Below are 21,504 nucleotides of genomic sequence, written 5' to 3'. Positions count from 1 at the left end.
TACGTGGTGTCTAATGATCTTTTGCAAAGTTACGTTATACATGTGAAAAGGTGGTTTTAATTTTAAATCTTATCCATTTCGTTATCTCGTGGTTCAAATTAAATTTTAATCATAGCAGTTTATACACAGTTAGACTTAGAAAATAAAATTTCAAGTGTGAAATGGATAGAATTGATAGCATTTGAATTGGAAAGGATCCTAGATGGGATAATTTGTATACTATAAATGCAATTGTCTTCATTTATTCAGAAAAAAAAAAAAAAAAAAAAAAAAAAAAAAAAACAAAACAAAAACCGCTGTCTTAGAGCATTGATTTTAGTTCATACAAAAATTCCTATCTATTTTAATAACATAAGAACTTATTTTTTCTATTTCAAATACTTATTTTTCAAAACATCATACATCAAATTATCTATTTTTACACTATATTTCATTAAAATATCAATTTTTCTTGACTTTTTTAATTGTTTCTTTTTCTTTACACGCACACACAACAAGTGTCATTCACTTTCTTTTTTCATCCTTGAGATATGTAAAGAAAAAAAATAAGCAACTTATAAATACAAAATGAATAGTGTCAATGTAAATTTATATGACTATTATAGTAAATTTGTAAATTTACACAATTATATACAAACTAATGTTGGTCATTTTTAAACAAATATGTGTAAATTTTATATATATTTTTATATTATACATAAACCGGTATGAATGCATATAGTATGCCAAATTGTGCAAGTTAAAACTCCTGTTGTAAATAATCTTGCTCTTGATTCATTCAAATTCATATCAACTGTTATATAAGAAAAAGAAATTATTTCATGAGGTGCATTCTTGTTGTGAAAGTGAAATGCACTTGGAAACTTTTAAGTCATCATAGAAAAATGTCCTAATAAATAATAATACCTTTTTAAGTCATAAAATGGCCAACGCCATGCATGAGAGCCATCCCTCTTCAACTAAAACCAAATTTGCCCTACCTTCCCCATACCTCACAAACATATTACGGCAACTTCATTCCACAATTAACATATTCCACATTCACATTAAAATTCTTCGGTAACAACAGATCATGTGTTTCATTTCCTCACTCCTACTTGTTAATTGTTACCGTTAAAAAAAGAAAGTTCACTGCAACATTACCTAACTTGTATATTGGACCATATAATATTTTGTGATGTCATGATGATGATAATGATAATGAGGATATAACACTGTCGCAACCTCTTGCATGTCATGTCTTATGTGTATGCTCATCAATAAAATAATGGATAAATACCAATTTTAAGTGATACATTGGTTATTCAAAATATGTAATTATCAACGGAAAATAGTGGGGTTTTTTTTGGAAAAATAAAATTATTTATTAATAATTATTAAATTAGTACCGTTATGGAAAATTTATTTGAGAACTCTCCATGAATCTAAACATGATTTTTAGTGGTTAAATTGTGTTTCAAAATACCATTTAAAACAAAAATTGTCAACTTATCAAAAGCTGATGACATATAATGTACACTTGAAAATTATGTTTTAAAAACATGATATTGGTTATATCACTTTTTGCATTGAAATTGTGTCTAGAAAACTCACGTTTAGTGCAAATTTTTAAAATTTTGTGTTTTACAGTACTAAATTGTGTTTTTAAAACATTATTTTAATTTAAAACACAATTTTTTTTTTTCAAAGTTTACACCAAACTTGTGTTTTCTAAAACACAAATTTTCAAAATTATCCATCCTATAAAATCAAGAACAAAATTTTAGACATACCCAATCTCATTATTAGAGTTCTTGATAAGGCTTGCTTTTATAAATATAACTTTTTAATTAAAAAAATAAAACATTAAAGCAGCAAGCTCGTACTGACCGAAACACAGAGGCCTAAACAGATGAAGTAGACTAAATTAAGTAGATTCGGATTTTCAGCAAAATTGAGCATAAAACTGAGTGTGCCACCTTAGTCGTTGATAATATAAAATTTTGAAATTCTGCTGGAAGAGGATGGAATATATAACTTTGTCAAAAACTGCTATTTTGAAATTAACCTTGCATGCAACTGATTCATCGCTAAAAAATTAACCCTGTAAGACCTATATATATAACTGGTTTCAGATTGAACGAGGGTGTTAACTGGAACTTCCATTAACCTAGATTTGCTAACGATCATGATGCCCCTCTAATTAGCGAATTGTTGTGATTTGCATCCAAATGCTAAATAAATGAATCAAAAATCAATGTGATACAACAAATAAGATGTTAGTAGTAATAATACACTAAAATATAATTAAAATTAGATTGTAACCTTTATATATGCATGAAAACATTCAACAATGATGATGAGATGGTCTCTCTTTTTCATTTTGGTGCTTTGGTTGTACGTCTTGAATGCCTTTAGGTTTTTATTAAATTTTTGGTGGCCGTATTTAGGGTTATGAGAATAATTTTGGAGCTTGATTAGTGAAATGGTACTGCATGATGGTTTTGAAAGAATATTTTTTAAAAGGAATGTTAGAGTTATGCGGAGCTAAGTTTGAGGTTTCTTCTAAATTTCTTAAATATTTTCATTTGAAATTTGAGGTGTTTGAGCGCATAGTTTTTTCAGGTTTTGTGTTATTTTGATGGAAAATGTGGGTGTTTGTTCATGTCTTTTTTTAATAAAATAATTTGGTAAATTATTACATACACACCTAGTGGGTTTAGTTCGGATGATTTGGGGTTTTAAGGGACAATAGATTGATTGAGTTATAGGTTTAAAGAGTGCACATTCTATAGTAATGCCGTTGAATTTTAGTTATATTAGTTGAATGTATAGTATTATCTACGACATAGATTTTGTTGTCACGGTGTTAAATGAAGGGTTGTATTGGCTTTTAGGATGTGATTGTTAAAATGTTATCGTTTGTGGTATTTGTATGGAGTGAAAATGTCCTATAAAAAAAGTATTGAATACAAATGACGTTCTTTTTCATCACATACACAGACATATTTTTGGTATTAATCTTTCAAATAGGTTATCTTGATTTTTTATGTTTCATTAATATTAGATTAGATACGTTAGTCTTTGGCTCTTTGCATTGAATAATGTAGTGGGCTTCAATTAGCTCAATTGATTAAATTTTTTGTTATCAAATGAGATATTTGAGATTCAAACTCCACTTACATAAAAAAATCAATGAGTGTCTTGATCTGATTATAAAGAAAAATTATTGTGGTGCAGATGTCACATGTTAAAATAAAAATGTATTTATATTAAAAAACATATATAATATTAAATAATCTAACAATTTATTTATTAATTAATATTAAAATGCACTAACATAAAAAGATTAGAGGGTGATCATGTTTAGATTTCATAAATTGTAATTCCCTTTTCATGTAATTTTTTCTATTCAAGTTATAATATGTATGTATAGAATATTATGAAAAGTCAATTTATATTTAATAGATGCAGGAAAAAGCTTAAAAAAAATGAAAATGCAAAAGTTATAACAAATTCATTTTTTTAATTAGTGTGATACATTATTTTATAATTATTATTTTTTAAAATTTGTAGTATTTCTAGCATTCTAGACAAAATTTATCATCGTACGTATATGCTTGAAATCATATCTGTTAGCTGTTTTAGCCATGGATTTCCTAATTATTGGTTACTTTTTTTTTTTGGGGGGGGGGGGGGGGTGTAAAATTTAGCCATTGTGTAAACTAAAGGATACTGAAAGTGATAAAAAGTGATAAAAGAGGACCATTATCAACTATGAATTAAGACAAGACCCTCTAAACAAATTATATATAAGCCAACTTCTTTCTCCTGTGAAAATTGAAAAACGATAAAATAAAGTCAGAGTAAGGAGCTGATGTGTGAGGATTTTGCTTACTATATATGGTAAATGAATGTACGTATTATGAATAATGCAAGCAGTCATGGCATACAAGCGTGCACTAAGAAATCTTTTCGTCTCAGTCTCTTACATCTCAAACCATACCTCAAGAGCCAGCCAACATTATATTAATATAGACAACAATCTGAAAGCCGCCTTTCCCTCTCTAATCTCTATATAAATATGTTACGAACTATGCCATTTTTTCTCACTTCCTATAATCATCTTACCAAACATATTTACTCTACTTTTTAGAAGTACTCTATATATCTTTTCTCTCACACAAAAAAGGAAAAGGAAAGAATGGCCCAGCAAATAAGATATCTTCTTCCATTTTTCGTTTTCATGCTCTCTTTCATTTCATGTTATAGCACTTTGCAAAAGGACCCACGGTTTAAGGACGTGATCAAGCAAAGCACTCATGTCTTACGTTTGAAAAGGTTTGATAGAATATTGGGTACCATTTCTACCTCGGGTAAAACAATTAATGTCAATGACTATGGAGCTAAAGGTGATGGTACTGATGACACAGAGGTATACTCCTTTATCAGAGTAATGGTAGATTTAAACAGTGGTTTTTGGTTGAGTTGCTACGTACTAATCTTTTGTAATCTGATTCATCAGGGTTTCTTTTATGTAATTTAATTTCAATTGGATTACTTACAACCAATATGGCGCTATATAATTAATGCTATAATACATTTGGAAAATACTAAAACTACTACAACTTTTTTTTTCTTTTAAATTTCGAAAGCTACTACAAATTAATGGCGCAATTAATAATTATTTTAATTATTTCTTGTGTGATTGGTGACACATGTTTTAAAAAAATTTATGTATTAAAAATTGTAATATTATTAATATCATTCAACACATTTTGAGTTATTACATATGGAAAGTACTAAAAATATGATTTGTACCATTGTAATAAGATAATAAATGTGTATATATTTAGATTACTTTTTGTGTGATTAATGATATATCAATCTGTAAAACTTATGTAGTAAAATTTGTAGGGAAATGCTAACAGATGCCCTCAGGACAATGGTTAACAATCCATTTAAAGAAAATTTTTATAGGAAAAAAAAAAGTAATTAATATTTTGACAGTTTTTTCCATTTTTCATAAAAGTGACGTTAAAATTTTTCTAAAATAAATTGTTAACTATTGTCTTAAAGGCACTTATTAGTATGACCAAAATTTGTATCATAGAATATCACTCAATATATTTTGGGTCACGTGAGCAATTGTAATCCTGTAAATATAATGGTAACCATGAAATGACAGTTATTTTATTACTATTATTTGATAGCTTGGAATGACAGTTACTAGTTAATAGACTTTGAGATGTTCATTTTTCGTAAAGTATATTTTCTTTTCATTTAGGGATAATTTCTTCTTCTTCTTTTCTCCCCTTAATATATACTCCAAATCTTTACTAAATATATATATAGTTTAACTCACACTCAAAAAAAAAATATATATATATATATATATATATATAGTTTAACTCAAACGGTTCTTTCAGGCATTTAAGAAGGCTTGGGAGGTAGCTTGTTCAACCCAAGGAGCTATTCTCGTGGTGCCTCAGAAAACCTATCTTCTTAAGCCAATTAGATTCTTAGGTCCTTGTAAATCTGATCTTAAAGTGCAGGTAAATTAAATATAGTAGAGAAAGATGGTCTCCTATGTATATATATTTTTCAAAAGTTCATGCAATATATATTAAATAATAAAATTTATATTTATATATTTTTTAAATGATCAGATTTCTGGAACCTTGGAAGCATCTAATGATCGATCGGACTACAGCCAAGATGGTAGACACTGGCTACTCTTCGATAGTGTTCAAAATTTAATAGTTGACGGTGGTGGAACCATCAATGGTAACGGGAAGATATGGTGGCAAAACTCTTGCAAAGTCAATAAAGCTCTGGTAAGCCAATATTATAGGAACCATTAATTTTCAATGTTGTTTTGATTAATCTAACTCATACTTGCTTAATCAGAAGTGCTAACTATTCTTATCTCTTCATTGACTAACAGCCTTGCACGCATGCACCAACGGTATGTTTGTTTTCTTTTACCTTTTAAGAAAATGCTATTTACATGTCTTATTATATGCACATGCATCGCTTGTACACAACTCTAAATTAACAAAAAAAAATGTATTACTAATCTCTCAATTTTTGTTGAAACGAAGGAGATCCATTCGACAAAAAAGATTTGATTTTTAACCAATCTAAAGATATAAATAATATTACATATAACAGAAGATAGTTGATAGATATACAATTAGTGCTATCCTTATATGTAATGATTTTCTGTAGACAATTATGTTATGTTGAATTAGTGAGTGTCCATTTTGTGTGAAATTGTTGCACTAGTTCTTTTTTAGTGGCAAAAAGAAAAGAATGATGTTAATATATAGTGTTTTTCTTTTATATAATTGACATGACAATGATGTCATTTTTACCTTGAAATGACCTCATTATTTGTGTCAAGATAGGTTAACTCATTTTGATACGAATCTGTTTAACTTATATAAATAAATATAATTTTTTTTTTTTTTTTTAAATATGATGATATGAATACAACTAGAAAAAGAATATATCCTCTATCTAAAAAAAAAAAAATGTTTCCTCAATTTTATTATATGGAAACTATGTATCTTGGCAGGCTCTGACCTTCTATAAGTGTAAGTATTTGACCGTGAATAATTTGAAGATCCAAGAAGCGCAACAAATTCACACCTCTTTCGAAAAATGTATGAATGTTCAAGCTTCTTTGTTGACTATAACTGCTCCAAAGGATAGCCCCAACACTGATGGAATTCATGTCGCTGACACTCAAGACATCCAAATTTCAAGCTGTAATATAGGAACAGGTATACCAAAGGTCTCCTTCTTTTTCTTTTCTTTTTTAAATTATTTTTTTCGGTAAGTGAAATATTGTATAAGGGGAACCTAAACTATATAAAAGCACAGAAACATACTCCACAAAAAACAAAGTCACAGTAACTCTTGAGTTGGAGAGTCCACAACATAAGGAATGGTCTCAACTCTCAACACCAACTCGAAGTACAAAATGAGCAAGATGCTATATAAGCCTAAAAATTTCATCTGAAATACCCCATGGTTCTTGGATTGGCTAGAAACCATGGAGGGTACTAATTCTAGTTCTTAAACAAAATATAATTTCACTGATTCTCTTTTCCAAATAACTTAGATTGTTGTTGTTAGCTTGAGTTTGTAACTTATGGCTGGAAAAGATTTTCGTTTAAAGCATTGAAGTACGTATCTTATTGGATTGTTGTCCCTAACTTTTATTGTCCCAAAAGATTTCATTTTCACGTAAGACGTATCATATTCCTTAAAGAAAAGACATAAGAAGTAACTAAAAATTACTGAAATGCTTGTGCAACCACAAACTAGTTACTGTTCCTAATTTGTTTTTCGACGTACTGAAGGTGATGATTGTATTTCAATTGCAAGTGGATCCCAGAACGTGCAAGCCAGAGACATAACCTGTGGACCGGGTCATGGAATTAGGTCTCAAATTCTGAACTATAACCAGTTGCTCCAGACTCACCAATTTCAATTAGTATATATACATACCTGCTATTATTTTTGTTTTATGTCAATATTAAGACTTGTCCTTTTCTGCATGGTGAGCTCAGTATTGGAAGCTTAGGATCTGGAAATTCGGAATCTTATGTTTCTGGAGTAACCATAAACGGAGCTAAGTTGTATGGAACCACAAATGGTGTGAGGATTAAGACATGGCAGGTAATTGATACTAGTCTTTCAATCATATGAAATTAGATTACCCATACACCATACAGACACAAACAATGTATAATAATGCATGGACAATTGAATCATGCTACCAACACTAAGTCCATCTTTTGTAAATTCAGGGAGGGTCAGGAAGTGCAAGCAACATCAAATTTCAGAATGTTGAAATGCATAATGTTGCCAACCCTATAATAATAGACCAAAATTACTGTGACCAAGACAAACCATGCAGCGAACAGGTAAATAACTTAGTTCCATAAGCCATACAAAAGTAAGTATTGAACTCTCTGATTGACAAATTATCTTGTTGGTTTAAAATGTATTACAGAAATCTGCAGTTCAGGTGAAAAATGTGCTTTACCAAAACATTCATGGGATTAGCGCTTCTGATGTTGCCATTGAATTCAACTGCAGCAATAGCTTTCCATGTCAGGAGATTTTGTTGCAAAGCATTAACTTGGAAGCTGAAAAAGGGAAAAAAACCAAAGCTTTATGCAATAATGTGCAATCGACTGACACCGGAATTGTTTCCCCTCACTGCCCTTGAGAGGGGAACTTTACATTGACTTTGTAGTTATAAATACTCACGAATAATACCATACATACAAAAATGTCAATCATAGTGTGCGAATAATAAACATTGACTAGCACCAAGATTTGTTGTTTATATGACTAAGAATAAGATTAGTTCACCATAGAGTATAAATGTATAATATTGATTGTTAAAGGTTCGTGGTGATATTGTTGTATGATATGATCAGCTCTCATTATTCACATTAATTTAATAACATTCATATATGTGTTCTCTATGGATTTCTGCAATGTTGAATTCAGGGTGCCTAACAAAGTTCTTAGGAAAATGAAAATCTAAGGTGGGAAGAAAAGATAGATTTCAGTGATTGAACTATATATAGAACACTGTATGAAAGGCTCATATAAAAAAGTGAACGGAATAAGGGATTTGAGAATTTAAAGAAAGATTTTATAAACAAGGTGCAGGGGATTGAAATTCTTGGGTGTAATTTTATTATGGAGTTTTTAAAATCCTCACATTCATAGATAAATGGTGTCACATGATCAAAAAAAATTTAGAACGTTTTAAGCAAATGTTGACAAATTTTTATTTTTCCATCCAAAAAAGAATTAAGATATTGAAAGAGTCTGAATGAATCAATTTAAGAGATGGTTTTGGTCTTTTCCACTTTTCACTGTGCACTTTAATCATGCCAATCTACACGTGCCCAGCCTTGCTGGCTGTGGGATTTTGTTTGGTTGGGCCCAGATTTGGGTCATGGGTTGCCATGATGGGTCTTTATTTTTAATTTGTTTCATAAATTTTGCTCAGAATTTTTATATGAATTCCTTGAATGAATTTTTTTTCTTTTCTTCCAGTTTTATGAATTCCTAATGGTACTTCTTTTTTTTTTTTGAAATATTTGTAGTAAAGAGATTGAATCATAACAATAATTATCTTATGGGCCCTATAATGATGGAAATGATATTCTGAGGAATTTCTGTGTTCAAAGTGGCTTAAGAAATTTGATTTCAACACTCTTTAACTCAAAGTGGGGGTTTTCCTAAAGTGTTATAGATAATGTTACCGTAAATTTGTTTTAAAAATGAAACCAACCGATGCAATTTGGCCAAAGTTAAATAAAATTAATAATATATTTCATTCAAATTAAAATCACCTCAACCTAATCAGTTGAGTGAACGAAATTCAATCATACATTACAGTACCCGTCCCCCCCAAAAGATTGAAGAAAATAAGACAATTTCAAGAATTGGCAAAACTAGTGACAATGGGGATGACCACAACAAGAATGATCACAAGTAGAAGTATCACTGCCACACACATCCACTTCCTGCTGTTTCTCTTGTACTTGTTTGCAGTCTGGAGATCTTTGGTGGCATCCTTGACATAGTGAGAAGCATTCAATACATGCTGCTCAATGTTGTCCATTTGCTCTCCTTGTGCCTCCACCATTACAGCCATATCAAGAAACACTTGATGCAGCTCAAGCAGACTCTTCTCGATCTCCTTCGCGGCATCGTGCCTGTCCTGTATCTCCACCACCGTCTCTAGCACTTTCCCCCTTCCGTGCTCTTGTACTGCCCGTCCTAGAAACTCCTCGCCGCCATTGGAGATTATCTTATCTATGACCTCCTCATCAGGGTTCTCTCCCGTTACTGTGAAGTAGCGTCTACCCACGGTTTCCTTGTACTCTGTCATCATTCTCTGCCTCAGCCCCTGGAAGTCCATCATAAGCTCTTTGAGCTTCTTTCGCAGCCCATTAGTGACAGCAATCCTTGTCCTGTAAATTGGGGTGCCTTCTTTTTGGCCAGAGAGCCTCTTATTAGCCGCGTTGGCACGGTCCATTTGTTCCAGCTGAGACCGAATAGTCCTGGCCTTTTTGAGCACGGTGAGAATGTTGTCATTGATCTTGCTTCGCAAGGATTTCAAGGCCTCGGGCTTGTGGAGGGACTTGAATTCCTCGTTGGCTTGCTGTAGGCTACTCAGAATGTCGCGAAGCTCGGACATCTCCATCTTCACCTTCTCAGCCTCTTCTAGAAAGAGACCAAGGTCACTGTCCATGTGGGCTTTGGAAGATGCCATTTCTAAATTTCCAGCTTCCAGATCCGCATCTTTCATGGCTGCTTTCTTTAAATCCACATAGTTGGTGAACGATTTGGTCATGAGGTCATTCATCTTTTGTTATCTTTGAATTCCCGAATTGGGAATTAATTAAGAACCTGCATAAATCAGGAACAAAATTTGATTTTAGATTAGCTTTGCTTCCTAAATCTCTTGACCAACTAAAAACTTTCCCTCAATAAATTAAATTGTTCAAGAAACACTTCAACAGTAATCTAGACTGACATAAAATTAGCTTCTTTCCTTTTAGAAATAAATGTAGAAAATTCAGATGAGGGAATTAATGCATACCTTTCTCGAGTATTAGCAGCCCCTTGCTCTTAAGGATAGGATAGCTCTTCTTCTGCCCCTAGCTTCACTTCGCAGTTGGAGCTTTGAGAGAGGATTTGGCAACAAAATATAACGAAGGAGAATAGTGAGATGCTTTTCAGTCCAAATGCAAACTCAGCCAGTGACTTGTTTTATGCCACTGCTATGGGTTAACGGCTATATATTTTTAAAACTACATCGAAGGTAGCCGTTGTAGTTCTAACGGCTATTTTTCAAATACACGCGTTATTATTATTATTTTTTTCCTTTTGTCTTGTCGTGAATGCGTTATTATTATTATTTTTTTTTTCCTTTTGTCTTGTCGTGAATACTCGTTTGATAACTTTCATTGAGTAGAGTCGAAAATTGACATGTGCTCACTATTACAACCTCTAAATTTACTCAGCTGGAATAAGGAACGATAAGAAATCCCAACTCCGCACGAACCCCCTCCCCCAAAAAAAAGGTTCTACATCTATAATATTTTTACAATATTTTTATAACAAATCATAGATAGTTAGTTGTTATTAGTTCAAATTTAAACTTAACACTAAAATCACTTTTTTGTCCAATAATAACAACTAGTAACAAACTGTCACATATGATTTATTGTGAAAATGTTGTAAACATATTATTTCTAAAAGAAAAAAAGCACATACCAATTTATGTTATTTTATTTGTGATATATATATTTTCCTTCTTGCCCTTCACATTTTCAGATTTTCTTAGTCGTAAAAATATATATTGTTCCTTCCTCCAAAAAAAAAAAAATATATATATATATATATATATAAACCATAGTTGAAAGAAAATCCAATTACATGTTAAATTGAAGGCCTAATCTTGCGACACATGTCTTATCTAATTTTTAAAATTTTTGTACTTACATTAATACCTATTACAGAAGCTAAGAATGCCATAATATCAGCTCATTCACCAAAGCAAGAACACCTCACTTGCAAATAACGAATAGTCTAACATTATTTAACCATAATTTTTTTTTTTTAAATCATTAATCTAATGTATACCATCTATAATAATGGAGGCTTAATTTGTTTTTGGCCAAGCTTGCCTCCTATGATTTTTTTTTTTTTTTACAAAATAGAAAGTCTACTCTAACCTAATTTAAGTGTATATATATGTGAAACACTCTTCTGGAGACTTGAACCTCGGTCCTTGCCTCCCGACCCACACTCCAGAGGAACTTATAAGGGTGCGCAATGCTTTGCCTCCTATGATGTTAAGTAGAATAGAATGTAACATCCCCAACTCACCATCCATTGCAATAAAGGCATATCAAGTAAATTATGTCCCTATTCTTTATTATTCTCTTTTTAATTCATTTTACTTATTTTGTAAACTATATTTCTTTTTAATTTTCTATTTATCTTATGAATTAAAACTAAAGCTGATTAATAATTAATGTATCTTAAATTTGTTATAAAGCTCTTATTTCTTAGAAGAAAAAATGAAAAAGAAATGGGGTGTGGAAATATTTGAATTTATATCCGGGTGAATGATGACATATTTTTAATTTTGAGAAAATTAATGGACTGATTTTGTGAGATTTTTGACTTTATCAAGCATCGGTGACAAACTTAGTGGATAATAATCAGTCACCAATTATCCCTGGAAATCAATTGTTGGAGGCAGTTTTTCTGGTATGGATAAACTGTAAGATCGCTTAGACTTGAGCGTTTGTTTGTCAATGGTTGCATTTGTTATGGTTTCTGAATTTTATTTTTTATTTTTTCTTTTGCAATTGTTAGACTTAATGTGGTATACAAACCATGGAGAAGGGTAATGCTTTTCAATCTTTAAGGAATGGGGTTAATTCTTTATTCCTTATTTAGCATGTAGCTTGTGTTCATTAGCTTATATTCTGTTATCTGTCACAGGCATCTTTATATTTATTTTGTAGTTTTATTTTAATGTTTGAGAATTGAGACTACTTATACTTCTAATGCTTTCTTTCATCATTGTGAATCATCATTGTGATGCACAGGGATGTAGTCCGAGATAGTACAGGAATGTCATAGGGCATTTTAATTCCGTCTCTAAAGCCTCCTCCATAAGTTGGATCCTTCTTTAGTTCTCTTCCCTTTATAGATTGGGGATATGTTAAGGAAAGTATTTCCATTCATGACAGTGCTGATCTTGTGGGCAAGACAGCTAGCTCATTTCCTATTATAATCCCAACAGCTACTGCAGAAACTAAGTCAACAAGCACCTCTGTTATGGAAAGCTAAAACAGAGGAAATCAATCAAAGGAGCGTGACCCACGTGCAGACAAACTCCACTAATCTGTCACTGCCTTTCCTGTGCTAATACATTCCTTAATATATGTATATTCCTTGTATATGCATTGTAGTATATATATTCTGGTTGTATCTCATATCTTCAATATAGAGAAATAATTACCTCTTGTATCTTTGAGCTTTCACATGGTATCAGAGCTCTCTGGTTCACACCAAACTTCTCCAATGGCCGACTCAAACTCCTCTGCCAATCTTTTCCAAACACCCAATATAACTCCCTTGATTTCCATAAAATTAGATGGAACAAATTACCTGCAATGGGTTTCTCAATTCTTGCCCATCTTGAGAAGCTATGACCTGCTGAGCATTGTTGATGGCTCAGAGGTGTGTCCTGACAAGCACACAATTGCTGGGGAAAAACAAGTTAAGAACCCAGAATATGTGCTTTGGTACAAAAAGGACCAACTTGTCTTGAGTTGGATAATTGCAACTCTCACTCCTAATGTTCTTTCCACTGTTTATGGACTGAACACATCTTGCCAAGTCTGGAGTTCTTTGGCAACTAGATATGCTTCCCAATCAAAATCTCGCATTGCTCACTTAAAACGCCAATTGCAGACCCTGCGACAAGAATCTCGATCTTGCTCGGAGTATCTCCAATTGGCTAAGTCATGGGCAGATCAACTTGCTGCCGCAAATAAGCCAGTGGATGACGATGATCTGATTTCATACATAGTCAGTGGTCTAAATCCATCATTCAATGCCTTCATCACAACATTTCGCCTTGCAACCCGAGAAGCCTCCTGGACATATGTTGACTTTGAAGCTGAGTTGTTGAATCATGAAACTCTTCTCATAAATCAAGGCGTCATGACTTCGACAGACTCAAGTAGCTTTGCCTTGTATTCCAATAAACAACACAACAGAGATCGCAAACCAAAGTTCAACGGAGCACAGAAAACCAGTGGCCCATCTAAGTCCCAATTGCCATTTCAAAACCAGAAATCGCACCACACCAATCTTCCAAAGCAGAGGCCAAATCAACCTTCATCCTCACCCTTCAACTCCTCTCGGTCACCTTGCCAAATATGTGGTAAATCAAATCACCAAGCACTTGACTGTTATCATCGAATGGACTACTCTTACCAAGGTCGCCATCCTCCAACCCAATTGGCTGCTATGGTTGCTCAAAGCAACTCTCTATTTGCAGAAGAAGAAGAACAACCGTGGTATGCAGATAGTGGAGCCAATCAACACATCACTGCTGATTTGGAGAACCTCAATCTATCACGAGAACCATATCAAGGCAGTGCCGACGTGGCTGTGGGCAATGGTTCTGGTCTTCCAATAGCTAATACTGGTTCTACCACTCTCACTGCTCAAAATTCTACCTTTCAATTAAAAACTGTACTTCATTGTCCTGATGTACCTGTTAACTTGCTATCTATACAAAAGTTTTGTGCAGAAAATGATTGCTTCTTTATACTAACAGCAACTTATTTTTTGGTGAAGGAAATTCGGACAGGTCGAGTTCTCTTGCACGGGCACAGTAGAGATGGACTCTATCCCATTCCCTTGCACCGCCTCTCCTTCCATAAATTTCGTGGTCTCACTGCCTTCCTTGGAGTTCAAACCTCTACCTTGGTATGGCACCAACGGTTAGGCCATCCCACCATGTCTACAGTTCATCAAGTCATTCATAAAAATAAGCTTCCAATAAGTGACTCAAATAATAAACAATCTTTTTGTGACTCATGTCAACTAGCCAAATGCAAACGTTTACCTTTTTTCAATTCAGCTAGAGTGTCTAGTCTTCCCCTTCAATTAGTGCATTCAGATGTATGGCAGTCACCAGTTGTCTCTCTTAGTGGTTGTCGCTATTATGTAATTTTCATTGATGATTATTCAAGATTTTCTTGGTTATTTCCTTTAAAATCCAAATCTGATGTTTACACTTGCTTCATTAAGTTTAAATGTATGGTGGAAAACTTATTTTCTACAAAAATTAAGAGCCTACAATCTGATGGTGGTGGAGAGTATTCCTCCACTCACTTTAAAAAATTTTTGGCTCAAAGTGGCATTTTACATCGGATTTCCTGCCCACACACCTCTCAACAAAACGGTGTTGCCGAAAGAAAACATAGACATGTAATGGACACAGGTTTGGCCTTACTTGCACATTCGGGACTCCAAACAAAATATTGGGTTGATGCCTTTCTCACTGCCATATATCTTATCAATCGCCTACCCACTCCCACTTTGTCTAATCAAACACCCTATTTTAAATTGTTTAACCATGCCCCTGACTACAACTTCTTGCGCACCTTTGGATGTGCATGCTTCCCTTTGATGAGACCATACAATCCTCACAAACTCACCTTTAGGAGCAAAAAATGTATTTTTTTGGGTTATAGTTCAAATCACCATGGCTATCGATGTCTAGACCCCTCAACAAATAGAGTCTATATCTCTCGTGATGTGGTGTTTAATGAACAAGATTTTCCTGCCAAGAATGCGCCATCTCTTCGTCCTCATGCAGAGAACTCTCGCCTTGATGAATCACTTCCTCTACCTATGCCTCCACATCCAAGTATTTCTCTTTTTCCCTTGGACCCTCATTCCTCCTCATCTCCTATGGACACCTTAACCTACTCCCCATTACTATCTTCTTCATCTCCCTCTCCTCACCAACAATTGTCTCCACCTCAATCACCTTCTCCAAATTCCTTACCTTCCACATCTGACAACCCTTCCCAACCTAACCCGCCTGAGACTTCTCAACCACCTTTTCCCTCCACCCGAATGGTAACTCGTTCCATGACTGGTGCTTTTCGCCCTAAAAACTTCCCTGACCATAAGCTCTATTACTCCACATGCCACCCTCTTAAGGCCTTTCATGCCAACTCACTTCCTACCGAACCCACCACCTTTACCCAAGCTTTCAAACTCCCTGAATGGCGAGCAGCCATGGAGGTAGAATTTGGTGCCTTGTTAGCTAATGGAACCTGGTCCCTTTGTCCTCGACCACCCAACAGAAAAATTATTCGGAATAAATGGGTTTTCCGTCTTAAACAAAAGGCTGATGGTTCAATTGATCGTTATAAGGCAAGACTTGTTGCTAAAGGGTTTGATCAAGAGGATGGAGTTGATTACACTGAGACATTTAGCCCTGTTATCAAACCCACCACAATTCGTGTTATCCTTGCACTAGCTATGCATTTTAATTGGTCCATTCGCCAATTGGATGTCTCAAATGCTTTTTTGCATGGCTCTCTTCTTGAAGAAGTATATATGGAACAGCCAAGGGGATTTGTTGATCCTAAGCTTCCTCATCATGTCTGTCGGTTGCACAAGGCTTTATATGGGCTTAAGCAAGCCCCTCGTGCATGGTTCACTCGTCTTCGACAATCTCTTATCCATTTGGGGTTCCTTGAATCATTGGTTGATGCCTCATTATTTACCTTTCATCATTCTACTATTCACATTTATGTCCTTATTTATGTTGATGATATATTGGTCACTGGCACTCATACATCACATATGTTGCACTTGATTAAGCATCTTCAATCTGACTTTCCATTGAAAGACTTGGGTCAGCTATCTTATTTTTTAGGTGTTCATGCAGTCCGAGATTCCCATGGTCTCCACTTGTCGCAATCCAAGTACATTTCAGAGCTCCTCCATCGTGCTCGCATGGTTGGTGCTAAACCATCCTCCACCCCTACTGCCTCTGGTTCTAAACTCTCGCGTTTTGATGGTGCACCTTTACCCAATGGCACTGAGTACAGGCAAATTGTTGGTGCTCTCCAGTATTGCACTCTTACCTGTCCTGACATTGCATTCTCAGTAAATCAGTTATGTCAATTTATGCACTCACCTACATCTGATCACTGGACTGCTGCTAAACGGGTGTTGCGCTACTTAAAAGGGACCATAGATCATGGCTTGTCTTTCCCCAAAAGCTCACTTAAGCTTCATGCCTTTTGTGACTCTGATTGGGCTGGCAATCCTGATGACCGACGATCAACCACTGGATTTGGCATCTTTCTTGGCCCTTGTCTTGTTTCCTGGAGTGCCAAGAAGCAACCCGTTGTGGCTCGTTCAAGTACAGAAGCTGAATATCGGGCCATGGCTATTACCACTGCTGACTTATATTGGATACGAATGCTCCTCAAGGATCTCCATGTCCCTTTGGTCTCACCTCCCACTTTGTGGTGCGACAATGTTGGTGCGTTGGCTCTTGCTTCAAACCCAGTTTTTCATGCTAGAACCAAACATATCGAGGTCGATTACCACTTCATTCGTGAAAAAGTTGTTAATAAAGATATGGTGCTTCGTTTTATTTCGACTGGTGATCAAGTTGCTGATATTTTTACAAAGGGTCTATCTACTCCACGCTTCTCATTGTTACGGTCCAAGCTTCTGGTTACGCCTTGTCCCATCAGCTTGCGGGGGGATGTTAAGGAAAGTATTTCCATTCATGACAGTGCTGATCTTGTGGGCAAGACAGCTAGCTCATTTCCTATTATAATCCCAACAGCTACTGCAGAAACTAAGTCAACAAGCACCTCTGTTATGGAAAGCTAAAACAGAGGAAATCAATCAAAGGAGCGTGACCCACGTGCAGACAAACTCCACTAATCTGTCACTGCCTTTCCTGTGCTAATACATTCCTTAATATATGTATATTCCTTGTATATGCATTGTAGTATATATATTCTGGTTGTATCTCATATCTTCAATATAGAGAAATAATTACCTCTTGTATCTTTGAGCTTTCACAGGATAGACCTGCAACTTTATTTATGCTCCATTTGTCACATTTTTATCATGTTTATTTTGTTGTAAAATCTGGTCAATTGGAAAATATTTTCTAGTCAAACTGTAAAATTAAGGCAAGAAGAAGTAAAATATTTGGGGAGGGGGAGAGGCAGCTGAGCAGTGAGCGTGAAATGTAACTATAAATGTAAAACATTTTACATCTCATGCTAATATTGGTGATCTGAAGCAATTGAGTGCTTTTCAATTACAGAACAATAAGCTATCTGACTGAATCCTAGAGACAGTTAGTTCTTGTGATCTCTTGCTGATATAAATATTGCCAACAATTTGCTTTCCAGCGATATCCTATCTTCGTTGGGGTCTCTACTGACTCTTAACTCTCTTCAGCTAAGCCTTCTTGATATTTCTCACAAGAAGTTAACTGGTCTTGTACCACATATTCTTGATTCCATCAAGCAAGAGAATCTAATTAGAGAAGGTAGGTCGGGAAATGTGTACAAAGTTGTAGTCTCTTAATGGCACAAAAGTACTTGCAAATAAGCACATATGGAATACTGATGACAAAACCATAGAATCAAAATTAATAAACCTTAAAAAAATCACTATCATTGATTCATTTTTCTTATGGTATGATTATTATTATTATTATTATTATATACAAATAGTGGTTGGACAAATTAAAATTGAGAATTTCATTAATAACATTTTTTTTTTCATTTATTTCAGACAAACTTATATTTATTTTATTAGTGGGTTTTTTATATTTTTCATATATGTTGGGTTATAAATTGACCCCGTTAATTAATTTAATTACCCAAGTTGATTAATTATGTAAAATTACATACAAATCGTGGAGACACTAACAAATCACCAAATAAACTATTATGCAATGGAAATAAAATAGACACGGTAATTTGTTGACAAATGGAGAAAATCTCTAGCAAGGCAAAAACCCCTGAATTTCAAGTCAAATCTCCCAAGAATCCACTAATTAATAATCAAGCAATTACAAGTATGAGGTCTTACCACTACCTTGGCCTATCCCAAAATACCAACCTAGAGTTGAACTTTCGGTCTAATACCCAATTTGTCTCGATCTTGTAGTAGACTTCTTCACATGCACGGATCGTAGTACATGACTAACTCCAGCAACTTGATTGATTGTTGTTGGCTGCAAAATTCTTCACTTCAAATCACGTTGAAGATCAAGAAGCATTTGGTTACAAAACCCTAAAGCGCACAAAACGCAGTAGCTTCTCACAAAGTATATGAGTTCTCTAATTGAGTCTCTGTGTCACATTGATGACTTTAAAATAAGCCTTTTATATGGTCTAGGGTTGTAGAGAGAGAAACCCTAATCATCCAAGTCATCATGGGCCGAAATTCAGATTTGAGAATTCTAAATTTATAAATCTCAATAAATCGAGCTTGTGTCGAGCTTCTTCATTAATCCTCAATAGATGCTAGTGTCGAACTTTAATGAAACAGCTTTTCTTCACTTGTTTCTTGAATCAATTTTCATGTCTTTAATGATACCACTTGTAAAGTAAACTTCACACACTTGATGACACATTAAACCCAACTTAGATCTACCTAATTACAAGCTTGTGTCGAGCTATTTCATAAATCCTCGATAGATGCTAGTGTCGATCCTAGTATCGAGTTTTAATGAAACAGCTTTTTTCACTTGTTTCTTGGATCAATATCCATGTCTTTAATGATATCACTTGTAAAGTAAACTTCACACACTTGATGATACATTAAACCCAACTTAGATCTACAAATTACAAGTAAAGTGCATTTTGTCAAAAGATAAGCCAATACATAGAAAATATGACCCTAACAATCTCCCCCTTTGGCAATCCGTGACAAAACTACAAGCTTAATAATGAGAGAAGTATAAAATAACAGTCTCCCTAATTATTACACAAAAAAACACAAGTCTAACTAATACTATGAGCTCTTGAAAAACTTTTTATGAAAAGAGGTCATGGTATGAAAGACTTGCAACCTATCTTAGCTGGCATCAAGCTTCTTCATTAATCCTTGATAGATGCTAGTGTCGAGCTTTAATGAAGCAATTTTTCTTCACTTGTTTCTTGGATCAATCTTCATGTCTTTAATACCACTTGTAAAGTAAACTTCACACATTTGATGATACATTAAACCTAACTTAGATTTATCAAATTACTAGTAAAGTGTATTTTGTCCAAGGATAAGCCAATACATAGAAAATATGACCCTAACCTTGGGGTGGTCATTTTCCAATAATGTTGGGCAAGTTGGGCCCAGACCCCCGATTTACTTGTATTTTGGACTGGGCCTATCCCACAATGGGAGGTCCAAAGAAATGGTTAGTAGTATCATTAATGGTCTTACAATGGTGCTTCAGCACTGAACTACCTCAAGTTCAGCTCGGCCGTGAAGGTTATCACAAGCCGAGCCCATTTCTGAAGTCTGAGCAAGACTTCCTTTTCCCTAGAAAGGATGTTTCTCTTTTCTCTCGCATTTCTCTTCCAATTTTTGTTCCAACCCCTTACTTCCCCCACTCTTGTCCTATTTATACTCTTCTTTGAATAGGGGCGTCATGATAAGTGAATATTCCTTATGTCATTGGATCCACTACTCAAGTGGTACAAGTGGCTTCTTTAGTCTAGGGCATTGTTGGTCAATGTCAAATCTTAGGTCAGTGAGATGGTCCACCCTCTGAGGTTGAAGTGACCTTCTAGTAACTTATTCATAACACCGAACTCATGCTCGGCAAACGGATTTTCCCAAGGCATTATCTAGGATCCTCGACTATAAGAATTTGTGAAGGCACAAGCTGACAAGTCCTCATTCTCGACTCTTTCCCTTATAGTTTTCAACTATATGGACTATAACAGGGCCAGAATCATCATGACTAGGGCCCAAGCAACTCCAGGAAGTGGCCCACGGTTCTCGACACAATATATATATGTGCAAATAACTGGATTTCTTTGCAAGAAAATCATTAATACTTCTTCTATTAAACAAACAACACTTTTCATGAGTTCTTGAAATACAATATGTTTCCTTAATAGTTCTAGCACTAAACTGAGAATTGAAGGTAGATTGGACCCAACTAGTCCTATAGATAGATTTAGTATCAACTTTAGGAATACACCATTTCTTAAAAATCAATGAAATCAGTTTTTTCAACAAAGTAATCTTCTTCATTTATAATATCAAGAGGGACGCTAGATCTGGAGCTAATAGAGGAATTGGATCTAAATAATCTATCCATTCTATCTTAGGTTTAACACTCACTTGTTATGTTTATTCTAACAACCATTGCATTTCATAACACATACCCTGATCAATCCTCTACCACTTATGCCCTAACGCACTTCTAGCTAAACAGGCCTTACTTTTTGGTATAGGGAATTCACTTTCTGATAAGGGTGGCGACAACGGAGATAAGAAGAAAGACACGACAAAGGAAGTATCAAAAGTTTGGGTAGAAACAGACTGAGTACAAAGAACCCAATACCACTATTACCAGCTAGAAAAGAATGGCTCTAATACCATAAGGGCAGAAGTGCACAAGACATGAAATTGTTCATTGTCAAGTTGTTTATCAATTTTTAAAAGTAACATTTCTTGTTTTAAGTTAATGTTATCATTTTAAACATTTTTTAAATCATTTTTTTAGTTCAATGATTTCTTTCTTAATAATAGTAATTTCATGTTGTAAATCATTAACAATTATCTCTTTGGACTTCTTTTTATTAAATCTTTCCAAAGTTATATATACATATATATATATATATATATATAAGGAAAAACTTAGATATAGTATCT

General features: G+C 34.2%; 2 protein-coding genes across 2 annotated transcripts; one reads left to right on the top strand and one right to left on the bottom strand.

Annotated features, from left to right (window-relative positions):
- The first annotated feature begins 4,183 nt into the window (after window positions 1–4,183).
- Window positions 4,184–8,319, top strand: LOC115951257 (polygalacturonase-like). The gene is made up of 9 exons (XM_031068440.1): window positions 4,184–4,414; window positions 5,409–5,534; window positions 5,649–5,816; window positions 5,927–5,947; window positions 6,560–6,767; window positions 7,350–7,431; window positions 7,560–7,668; window positions 7,800–7,916; window positions 8,006–8,319. The coding sequence occupies exons 1-9, from the start codon at window positions 4,184–4,186 to the stop codon at window positions 8,222–8,224; spliced, it is 1,281 nt and encodes a 426-aa protein (XP_030924300.1). The 3' UTR covers window positions 8,225–8,319.
- Window positions 8,320–9,326: 1,007 nt separating this feature from the next.
- LOC115953283 (syntaxin-related protein KNOLLE) lies at window positions 9,327–10,798 on the bottom strand. The gene is made up of 2 exons (XM_031070880.1): window positions 10,625–10,798; window positions 9,327–10,431 (listed from the first exon to the last, which is right to left on the bottom strand). The coding sequence occupies exon 2, from the start codon at window positions 10,385–10,387 to the stop codon at window positions 9,455–9,457; it is 933 nt and encodes a 310-aa protein (XP_030926740.1). The 5' UTR covers window positions 10,388–10,431; window positions 10,625–10,798; the 3' UTR covers window positions 9,327–9,454.
- Between the last annotated feature and the right edge of the window lie 10,706 nt (window positions 10,799–21,504).

This window comes from Quercus lobata, chromosome 7, assembly GCF_001633185.2.
Source record: "Quercus lobata isolate SW786 chromosome 7, ValleyOak3.0 Primary Assembly, whole genome shotgun sequence".
Lineage (NCBI taxonomy): Eukaryota > Viridiplantae > Streptophyta > Magnoliopsida > Fagales > Fagaceae > Quercus > Quercus lobata.
This window is presented reverse-complemented; position numbering and strand designations above follow the sequence as displayed.